The sequence below is a fragment of the Nycticebus coucang genome, chromosome 19, assembly GCF_027406575.1.
Source record: "Nycticebus coucang isolate mNycCou1 chromosome 19, mNycCou1.pri, whole genome shotgun sequence".
Classification (NCBI taxonomy): Eukaryota; Metazoa; Chordata; class Mammalia; order Primates; family Lorisidae; genus Nycticebus; species Nycticebus coucang.
In genome coordinates, this window is record NC_069798.1 from 45271221 (window position 1) to 45283329 (window position 12109).

At 39.7% G+C, this 12109-nt stretch overlaps 1 protein-coding gene across 2 annotated transcripts in view; it reads right to left on the minus strand.

Moving 5' to 3' along the window:
- Window positions 1-12109, minus strand: part of DYM (dymeclin) — a 449579-nt gene that overhangs the window by 364432 nt on the left and 73038 nt on the right. For both annotated transcript variants that reach the window (XM_053571937.1, XM_053571938.1), the window contains exon 5: window positions 10637-10770. In XM_053571937.1, the coding sequence (XP_053427912.1) occupies window positions 10637-10770 (134 nt within the window). The remainder of the gene's footprint in view (window positions 1-10636; window positions 10771-12109) is intronic.

Here is a 12109-nt window from a genome sequence, read left to right on the forward strand (position 1 = left end):
TCTCCTACCATGGTAGGAGTGGTGGTAGCACATGCCTACAGCCTCAGCTACTCAGGAGGCTGAGGGAGGAGGATCTCTTGAGCCCAGGAGTTCAAGGCCATCCTGGGTAACATAGTGAGACCCCATCTCTTTAAAAAAAGGCTTCTCTCAGCTCAGCGCCTATGGCTCAAGCGGCTTTGGTGCCAGCCACATACACCTGAGCTGGTGGGTTTGAATCCAGCGTGGGCATACCAAACAACAAAGACAACTGCAACCAAAAAAAAAAAATAGCCAGGTGTTGTGGCGGGCACCAGTAGTCCCAGCTACTTGGGAGGCGGAGGCAGGAGACTCGCTTGAGCCCAGGAATTGGAGGTTGCTGTGAGCTGTGATGCCACAGCACTCTACCCAGAGTGGCAGCCTGAGGCTCTGTCTCAAACGAAACAAAAAAAAAAAAAAAAAAAAAAGGCTTCTCTCTTAAAGTTTTAAATTACCTCAATTGCTTCAAATATTTATTATTTTAAATCTTTGCTTCTGTGAGATATTATTAATAGCTAACATTTACTGAGTATTCACGCTTTTTTTTTTTTTTTTTTTTTGAGACAGAGCCTCAAGCTGTCGCCCTGCATAGAGTGCTCTCACATCACAGCTCACAGCAAACTCCAGCTCCTGGGCTCAAGCGATTCTCCTGCCTCCGCCTCCCAAGTAGCTGGGCCTACAAGCGCCCACCACAACGCCTGGCTATTTTTTTTTTTTTGGTTGCAGCCGTCATTGTTTAGCAGGCCCAGGCTGGATTTGAACCCACCAGTTCAGGTGTATGTGGCTGGTGCCTTAGCTGCTTGAGCCACAGGCGCCGAGCCGAGTATTCAATGCATTGAGAGGCCCTGTGCAGCTTACTTCATGCTCTATCTCACATTAATCCTGACAATAACTCTTAAAAAGTAGTTATGGTGGGCGGCGCCTGTGGCTCAGTGAGTAAGGCGCCGGCCCCATATGCCGAGGGTGGCGGGTTCAAACCCAGCCCCAGCCAAACCGCAACAAAAAAATAGCCGGGCGTTGTGGCGGGAGCCTGTAGTCCCAGCTGCTCGGGAGGCTGAGGCAAGAGAATCGCGTAAGCCCAAGAGTTAGAGGTTGCTGTGAGCCGTGTGATGCCACGGCACTCTACCCGAGGACGGTACAGTGAGACTCTGTCTCTACAAAAAAAAAAAAAAAAAAAAAAGTAGTTATGGTTATGATCACTATTTTATGGATGAAGAATCAAAGCTCAGGCTAGTTTACTACAGTAAGGAGCAGAGCCCAGATTTGAACCCTGGGCTCAAGACTCTCAATGGAAAAAAGAAAAAGGAAAAAACCCTTACAAATTACCTTTAAATACTTATTTCTATACAAAGTTGGGGGTCGGGAGGAATCCAGTCACCAGGTTTCACTGAACACCCTGAAGACAAAATCTCTGATAAATGAGAACTATGTGCCAGGTTAGGAGAGAGACATCTGAAGTAATACATATTACTTTATACATCAAAATGACACATTCTGCATTCATCAACACAGACTAGAAATCCTTTGACTTCTTCAATATCCAATGTACAAATAATCTAAAACAACAAATAAACCCAAGCTATTATTATCAGTATCTTTCAGAGAACACAGTCACTGAAATCCCAGCCCTGTCCCTAGGTTTTGCCAACTGTAAAAGCCTAACGCCATTTCTCTGGTGCCTATGAACTTCAACAGCGGAGGAAGGGGTAAAGACAGACAAGGTGACATCCAAAGTCCCTTGCAGCACTACCAATCTAAACCCAAGTCTCAGCCGCAGTCCCTATTGGTTCATTCTCTTCAATACCCATTCATTTCCAGCAGCTGAGCTACCCAACTCTTGCTCTGTCCTCAGGGAGAGAAGCAGAGACCCATAAAATACTATCTTAACAAATGCCTTATAACTTCCACCACAGTAGGAAGGGAAAGTAAAAGAAGGAGAAAAGAAAACTTAACCCCACCCACCACACACACACACATTACTCATTGGAAAACATTGATCATTGGAAAACAAAGAAGCAACTGGATAAAAATAAACCAACGGATGGTGTACATCAGGTTACATGCAGAAAAGGAATGCTAAAAGACAAGGATTAATTGTTGCTGTTTTCTTTGCACTCAAAAAAATCAAACTGCCAATTTCTCAATGCCACCAAAAACTTCATTATTCCAAATACAGGTACTAAAATCTTAAACAGAACTGTACTCCAAATTAACAGAGTGCCTGAAAGTTCAGAACAAATCTGATTTCCTTACAATGAAAGTTACACAACTAGATCATATCCATTATAAATTTATATTCAGAAAACCATGGTAGAATCTGTTTGCCTGTTTTTAATAGTGAAGCTAATACTGAAGTTATTCTAAAAATTAAAATTCAGATCTGAACTTCTGGTTAGCAAAATCAAAAATGTCTCTGTAAATTAATTATAAAGAGGAAAAGCAAATGGACTGTTCTAAAAATAAAACTGATCTTCATTTCAATACATTACAGTACTTACAAGCAGGCATCCTATACTCCAAAAAAGGCTTGGCGCCTGTAGCTCAGCGGCTAGGGCGCCAGCCACACGGACTGGAGCTGGCAGGTTCAAACTCAGCCCAGGCCTGCCAAACAACAATGACAACTACAACTACAACAACAACAACAAAAAATGGCCAGGGGTTGTGGTGGGCGCCTGCAGTCCCAGCTACTTGGGAGGCCGAGGCAAGAGAATCACTTAAGCCCAAGAGTTGAAGATTGCTGTGAGCTATGACGCCACAGCACTCTACCAAGGGTGACATAATGAGACTCTGTCTCAAAAAACAAACAACAACAAAAAAAAACAGTAATAACTCTGTGTGACTGCTATTACTGTGGCAAAACAGAAATGTTTTTATTACCTTAAAGGATAATATAGTTTACCAGATTCGATTTATAAACTATGTCTAATAGTGAAGTCTAACTGATTTTGTTCCAGTAGTAACAAAGAAAAGAAAGGGAGGCAAGAAAGCAAAATATTACAAAACAATAGCACATATTATATGACAGAAGAACAATTTAGGAACTCCTAGAGGCACTTTTGTTTTTCTGCAAAGATGGATTAGAAGTCTTATGCATTAAATATTTTAAAGGAATAAACGCATGCTTTCTTTTTTTTCTTTGAGTCACATTTTTCCATTATTGACTAATTTTTTACTTTGCTTAACCATAATTAATGAAGTTAAATTATTAAATTTTATATTAAAATAAAATAAGCTAACCAAAAAGCACACAACCACACACTATAGGATTTCAGGTTTCCCCCTTGAGGAACCGCCTGCCCCTGTCTCTCAGGCCCATTTCAGCAGGTAAATAGGAGCAGTGAAACCTGTTGCCACGGAAGCCAAAGCCCCTCGGCCAACCTAGAAAAATCAAAGCTAGTTTCAACAAACACATTTGCCACCTCCAAGTTCAGCAAAATGGATGCACCACAGACTTTTAAGGTAATTCCAAAGAAAGGAGTTTCAAAAAGGTTTTAAACCAGGGGAAAATGGAAAGGAAATGGGTTGTATTAGAGAGGTACAATTAGCAATTTTTAAATCTACTTCGACGAATCTCCACTTCTATCAGTGTTTGTCTTTGTTTTTTGGTTTTGGGGGGTTTTTTCGAGACAGAGTCTCGCTATGTCACCCTTGGTAGGTGCGGAGGCGTCACAGCTCACAGCAACCTCAAACTCACGGGCTCAAGCGATTCTCTTGCCTCAGCCTCCCAAGTAGCTGGGACTCCAGGTGCCCACCACAACGCCTGGCTATTTTTTTGTTACAGCTGGCCCTGGCTGGGTTCAAACACGCCCCTCAGTGTATGTGGCTGGTGCTGTAACCACTGTGCTACCCGAGCCAGTATTGGTCTTCGTTTTGATCTCTCACAAGTTAGCCGCTGTTTTCAATTGTTCTTATCCCTGAGTCACCGTTCACCCATCAGAGTGCAGGGAACGCCTGGTATATGTGCCCTTTGGTGGTGCCCAGGGTACGGTTTCAGGCTGCTTCGTTAAGTGATACCCAAATGTAAGTCTTTTCCTTGTTTTGATGCATTTTCTCTACAAGAATACCTACTAATCGTCTGACAGGAAAAGGACAGGTAAGGGCAGCGCCTGTGGCTCAGTGAGTAGGGCGCCGGCCCCATATACCGAGGGTGGCGGGTTCAAACCCAGCCCCATCCAAACCGCAACAAAAAAATAGCCGGGCGTTGTGGAGGGCGCCTGTAGTCCCAGCTACTCGGGAGGCTGAGGCAAGAGAATTGCGTAAGCTCAAGAGTTAGAGGTTGCTGTGAGCCGTGTGACACTACGGCACTCTACAGAGGGCGGTACAGGGAGACTCTGTCTCTACAAAAAAAGAAAGAAAAGGACGGGTAAAATCCCTGTGCTAGTTAGCATTCTAGCAGCCAAGTCAAGACACCTCACCCTTCCATTCGTGGCCTTTTCACTTGGCCCTGGTCTCAGCAGGCCAGCGCCCCCACCATGCCTGAGCGCTCACTGGATTCAGTCTCGAGGGAAAATAGACCTCCAGGATTAAACTAGAGCAGTGTTTTTCAACCTCTTTTATCTCACAGCACATTTGAACCTAACTTCCATGGCACATTTACATTGTGTTGATAAAAAAAAAAAAAAAGTAAAGTAAAAAAGGGAATATACTTACCGTGCTTTGAACTGCTTTTGAAAATCATTTAATTAATGATCTTTAAATTTTTTTCGGCACACCAGTTGAAACTCACTGAACTAGGGGGCGAGGGAGTTCTCCCAGTTACATGGCAGAGTGCAGAATTTCAGCATCTAATTGCTTCTTCCCACCAATTTTGGTTGTCTGCCTTCAGAGACACCTGGCACTTCTAATTCCTCAGCCTTTCCAGGGTTCTGGAGCAAAAACTGGCTTTTTCTCTGGTTCTCCATCCCTGAAGGCATTTAGCTTTAGCTTTCACTAATCATTTAAGATCATCAGTACTCAGTCTTTCAACTTGCAAAATGGCGTGCCCCTTTTCTTCTACTTAACCTTTTTACAAGTCCCATTACTGATATTTTATTGGGGCTCCAGGAGAAAGCAAAGATAAACATAAATGCCTAATCTGCTATGTTTGAGAGCTAGTCCTACAAAATAAGTATTTTTTAAAAAATAAATTTACATGGAACTATTTTATCCCAAGGAAATGCAGTTAAGCAAGACTCATGTCCATGGGCCCTTTTAACTGTACTAACTGATTATCAGGCTCCTTGGCCCACATACCTTGCTATCCCCTGCCCTTGGCAGATGACCCGGCTCCTTGGGCACAGATGGTACTCTCTGTCAAAGCAAACCCACCTCCCTCTCTGTTCTCTTCATCCCAGCACCTCCTACTTCCGTGAACTTTCACCTTTTTGTTTTTCCTTTGTTGCTTCTGTCTTCAGTCCCTCAGTCTCCAAAGACTTCTCTCCTCATTTAATGATCTTTAAAAATTTTCGAGGCTGGCCAGGCGTGGTGGCTCACGCCTGTAATCTTAGCATTCTGGGATTGCTTGAGCTCAGGAGTTCAAGACCACCCTGAGCAAAAGCAAGACCCCTGTCTCTAAAAATAGCCAGGCATTGTGGCAGGTGCCTGTAGTCCCAGCTACTTAGGAGGCTGAGGCAAGAGAATCACTTGAGCCCAAAAGTTTGAGGTTGCTGTGAGCTATGATGCTACAGCACTCTATCGAGAGCGACAAACTGAGACTCTGTCTCAAAAAAAATTTTTTTTTCGCAGCACACCTAAGATCCTGTCATGGAACACTGGTTGAACAAAAAATACTTGTGAAGAACTATTACTATAATTGGCTTCCACTGGCAGCAGTGTGATGGAGCAGTTACTCCAATGGGCACTCTTGTACAAAACTAGGTTTTTGGCTAAAACAACACTTGTTAGTGCATTGAGGGACTCAAGAAAGTAAAGAAAAACAACAAAGACTCCAACACAAATGCCAATACAGTGAAGCCCACAATTAGGAGACCAAGCCCGCAGTCGATGTCAAGGAAGATAATGGACCTCAGAGCCATTAAGAACTGTTGGAGGAGGTTGAAGTGCATCAGGTGGTACAGACCCTGGACACACCCCTCTTCAGAAGCAAATGTAAATCCTCTCTTATTTAGGGCCTCAGATTAAGCTCAAACAAACATAATCAACATCATCAAATACAGAAGGAAACAAGCCATCAGAAGTGTCTGCAGAAGCCAACACCAGATTTAGTCCACTAAGAACTTAAAATATTGGATTTATGAGACATGAAATGTAAAATAAATATCAGTATTACCTTGGCAATAATGGAGCACAGACAGAAAAAAGGAAAACTCACACTGAAGGCAAAAGGAAAATGGAAATAATTTTGTAGAACTTCATAGTTTTGCCTAGGGCCAGCTTTGTCCCCTTTGACTAATTCTCAAAGGCATGGAACAATGGAAAGAGCTATCCTCACATAACGATACACATCCTCTCTAACAATCTGCTACCACATCATACAAAGCCTATGGGAAAATGTTCAAATACAAAATCCTCACAAATTTAAATTACAAATGGAGAGCTTATTGATAGTCACATTACTCTCATAAAGACTGCTTCACTGAAAATGCCAGCAATGTCCATGTCATCACAAAAGTATTACAATGGATTGGGATAAAGAAAAAACATGCTGCGTGTGGAGTAAGCCAACATACCTAAGATGCCGCAGTTGACTTTGCTCAATTGCCTGCAGATGGTCCTGCACCTTTGTGAATTCAACCTGTACTGCTGTGTATCTATTCCACACAGTCCTTCACATACCTAATTCAAATATTCATACAGCAGCTGAGAACCACAAAGTGAGGCTTACTCCCATTCAGCAATATCTGTATAATAATTTAATTTCTTATATAAATTGTAAAAATAAATTAGTGGAAAATATGAAAAGAGCTAAAGTAGAAATCTCAAACTAACAACATGTAAGACTAAGATGAAAATAATTACAAATGCCAAAACCAGAAAGTCTTTAGCCTTAAATAGATATTCATTGGACTCAAGCTGGTGGAGCAACAGTCGGCTTAATTATAAACAAAAAGTACAACATTAAAGAGCATGGATAAAGTCCTGAATTGTTAACTCCGTATAAAAGAATGTCAGTACACAGAATCATTGTGCATCGGCACACACAGATAACTCAGTGAGACCACCACCTTGATAATGTGGCCTACAGTGGCAAAAATGTTGCTTTTCCACTACCCTATGCTAAGTTACCTAGGATGTACAACCAAAAACATGCTTCTCAAGCTTTAGCTCCAGGAAACAGGGGCAAAGAGAATATTCTGGGAGGCTGTTTGGTTCCAAAATAAATATATCATCTCTCTCACATGTGTCAATTTACTCAATGGTACATAATGAAAAATAATTTTATATTAAAATAAAAAAGATAGTGTGCTAAATAAAGCATAAAGTACGCATAATTTTTACGTCATAATATAAAACAAAATGTTGGGTTTACAAGTGTTGGCAGAACTATGCTCTTAGGCCCTATGGGAATAAATATTCACCCCATTCTTGGGTGACACCCATAGCTCAGTGGGTAGGGCACAAGCCACATACACTGAGGCGGGCTGGTTCGAACCTGGCCTGGGCCAGCTAAAACAACAACAACTACAACCAAAAAATAGCCGGGCGTTGTGGTGGGCGCCTGTATTCCCAGCTACTTGGGAGGCTGAGGCAAAAGAATCGCTTAAGCCCAAGAGTTGGAGGTTGCTGTGAGCTGAGACGCCACAGCCCTCTACTCAAGATGACACTTGAGACTCTTGTCTCAAAAAAAAAAAATCACCCTATTCTTGCTGCTAGACTTTGTGGAAAAGTTTGCAACTCAAGTAGAACCATGTTTTTGGTACTGTCAGTACCATAAACTTAATACTAGCATGTGTTCATTTTGTCCATTAACAAACATGATTAAAAGCTCTGTTTAGAGATCAGTATATATTTAACAAACACAGAAGGCAAATAAGTTATCAAAGTAGTAAGTTAAACATATTTCTCTCTTAAAACTCAAAATCAATGTATAAAGCACAAGCTCTGACAATCAGTGCTGAATGAAAAACAGCAATTGTGAAAGATGCAGAAGTTATCTGGAGATGGTTACATTAAATTAACTTCATTCCATATAATTCTCACAAACACACCCTCCTAGAATAAAGTTCATAACATTCAAAACACCAAAATTTGGCAGAATTTCCCATATACCAACTTGGTTGATTTTCTCAAAATCCTTGATTAAGTCCATGACTACCATATTCAGTTACATGGTATGTCAAAGAATGCAACAGTTGATTCAGAAAGAGAATCAAAACCAGCAAAAAAATCTTCCTATACCAACTTAGAAGGTCTTGACTTTATTATGCTCCATTCCTTCCTAGTGAGTGGGAAAGAGAAAATATATTTTGCCTGTTGCCACTTTAGGGGAGAAAAAAAAAAAAAAGAAAGAAATCGCTGCTTTTTCAGTACCATGAATCAAATGTATACTCTTAAAAGGCCTTTTATTATTGAAATAAGCTTTAGTGATGTGAAAAATGCCCAACCTCTAAAACTGCAGGAAAGTCCGATTTGCTTCCAGTGCCTCCCTTTTGCAAGGGAGCTTAATAAAAGGTAGCCTCAATACCTTGGCTGCTTGTCTTCCTTAGAGCCGAATCTCCAAGGTTCAGCAGCAATTACTCAAGGGTAGACAACACAGAATTCAAGGAACAACTGATCTATAATGAACTAGAGAACTGCTTCCCTGGAGAAGACAGGCGCATATTTTCATGGGATCTCACAGTTATAGAATGCGAAAGGGGGAAAAGACACAAACACACCTTTACCTACACCTGCCTTTGGCTTCAAAAAGAAAAAATAAATCCTCTCTACTCACATCATTTTGTTCACCCTTTATAGGAATTTATTCTTTACTTGATAAATTATAACATGGTATAGCATTTGAAATTAAATAATTTTTTAACAGGATCAAAGACATTTCAGTATCTACATCTCTTTTCCTCCCTTCCCACCCACCCAAAGTTAATGAGGTAGCAATTCATACTAACTCAAAACTAAGCAAAACAATGAATGATTTTCCATGGGATGCGTCTACTAGAAAAGACGGGGCAATTAAAAAAATGACAGCAAGTAAAATGGCTAAAATTAATATTGATATGCTTGCTTTATTCAATAACAATATCATATTAATAGTTAAAGTTACCACATTTTACCATGGAAATAAGGACAATAGCTTTAAAAGAAAAGTAGAACGTATCATAATTTAGCTTCCATGTAATTAGCCAACTACATCATTTGTTTGGAAAGAAACTTTAGAGTGCTTAAGAAACAAACAATTTTGGAATTTTTAATTACACTCTCTGGGAAGAAACCTGAATAAAAATAAACCTAACCCATACTTGCCCAATATCATTACAGAAAAGGGATTTATTCACAAATTAAACAGAAAACATAAAGTAAAAGATTGCTGGTATCTTCTTTAAACACAAACTAGATTTTGTTTATCTATCTGCATATTGAAGGGACAGTGCACGTACAAGTTCTGGCAAATTCCATGCAGTCTACAAACTTCCTACCAAATAAAATGAAAAGTTCTTGCCCACCAAATGTTTCTGTTCACAGCATCGCTATAAGAAAGTGATTGCCTTCCCTGTGATATGACATTTGCCACTGTCACTGCAGAAGAACTTAGTGAGACTTTTTGACCTTATAGAAACTGAAAGAAATAGCCTCTTCTGACAAGAACCTACAAAATGGCTATCAAAGTGTGCCCCAGCCATGGAACAGATGCTAAAATATTAGAAAACTGTAAAACCATATTTTCAAAGTATTGGTCAAGAAGAATGTCTCTCTCTCTCTAATTTGAAAATATACTGAACAAAGAAAAAGATTATAGTAAAATAGAAATTTATATTCGCTTTCTCCAAAACTGTTTCATAATCTTGAAAGAGGCCATAAGGAGCCTTAAAAATGATGAAATGACCTAAGTTGTTAGGGGTAATTAGGAAATTCCTCCACTATCATATGTCTCAGAAGGGAAAAAGAGATACACCTGGTCACTCTATCACTGTAAGCTCAAAGTATTGTAAACTTTTATTTTGCTATACCATGGCTTTTGATTTGCTTTGAATGCAACATAATTCCTTAATACATTTAGATGGTAACAACCAGAATTTGTGTAAGATTTTTGACATCTAAAACAGTTTTGCATACTCTGGTTTCTCTTCAAATCAAATAAATCTTCCCCTTTTTAAAAAAAATGGTATTAATTTTTGGTTTTTTTGGTTTTTTTAGATAGGGTCTATCTCTTGGGCTTGATTACAGAAGTGTGATCAGCTCACAGCAACCTCAAACTCCTGTACTCAAGCAATCCTCCTGCTTCAGCCTCCCAAGTAGCTAGGACTACAAATGCATACCACCACGCCCAGCTAATTTTTTTCATTTTTTTGTAGCGATAGTTTCACTATGTTGCCCAGGCTGGTCTCCAACACCTGACCTCAAGCAACCTCCCACCTCAGCCTCCCAAAGTGCTGGAATTACAGGCCTGAGTCACTATGCCTGGCATGTCTGATCTTTGTAATGTTATACATGATATATCTAGAACCTCTTCAAAAGCCATACTTACTGTAACTGCCAGGAGCTTTTTCTTCATATGTAAAATGAAGTTGTAATTCCTCTTCTGACATCTCACTGATGAACACTTTCAGCAAACAGCAAATAATAAACAAAGCATTGTGTGTCTGCCAAATGAAGATGTGGCTAGAAAGACCAAAATCACACAAGAATATTTAATTATAAACATGATCCATTTATTTCTAGCTCATGATTTGTCAGCCAATTTGTCCATCATATTTGTAATATTAAAACATTGGACCAGTGACATCTACATTTTACTTCATATTTCATTCCATATATTTTACATAGTGAGTTTACTTAATACAAATCTTTATTGATTCCTAAAGACATTACTGCTCTTTGTTCCTAACTCTATAATTGTACCATATAAAGGTAATTAAAAGAAAAGAAAGCTAAAAACTCAAAAGAAATTTGGCAATAAAAAGAAAATATATGCAAATTGTAACCAAAATTTTAAACGAGGTATTATCAGCAACAGGGTACAATACTTATTTGTTTATATTAATGACCATAAACTTTTCAAATCTAATCTGTTTAGATTTAAACCATCTAAACAGAATAATCTTTTAAGAGACTATCATTTAAAAATGGTTTTAAAAAAATGCTTGCCTGCATAAAAAGTTTATCTTCTGGCTCGGTGCCCATAGTTTAGCAGTTAGGGAGCCAGCCACATACACTGGGGTTGGTGTGTTCGAACCTGGCCCTGAACTGCTAAACAACAATGACAACTACAACAACAGAAAAAATAATAGCCAGGCACTGTGGCGGCGCCTGCAGTCCCAGCTAAGGGACTTAGCTTAGGAGGCTGAAGCCAGAGAATCGCTTAAGCCCAAGAGTTGGAGGTTGCTGAGGAGCTGTGACGCCACGACACTCCACTGAGGACAACATAGTGAGACTCTGTCTCAAAAAATAAAAAAGAAGGCGGTGCCTGTGGCTCAGTGGAGTAGGGCGCCGGCCTCATATGCTGGAGGTGGCGGGTTCGAACCCAGCCCTGGCCAAAAACTAAAAAAAAAAAAGAAAAAAGTTAATCTTCTGCTGAATCTAACATGAAAGAAATAAAGGTAGGAATGGCACCTGTGGCTCAAGGAGTAGAGCACCATCCTCATAGACCAGGGGTGGCGGGTTCAAGCCCGGCCCTAACCAAAACTTAAAAAAAAAAAAAAGAAAAAGAAAGAAAGGTTAACAGAAAAAGAATGAAATAATGCTCAAACTAAGTCACTATTTAAGCTAGGTAGGATGAGCAAGAGAAAGTTACCTTTTTTAATAATAATTACATCACTATTAGTCTTCTTTAAAGAATATTTCTAAAAATTGCCCAAAATACCAGAATCAAACAGATTCTAGAATTTATAATCAATCTCACCACAATGACTTAGACACTAAGCTAAAACATTTTAAAAACTTTTTAAAAACTTTCTCCATTTTAAAAACTTTTTCCCTTAATAATGAGAATAATCCCTTC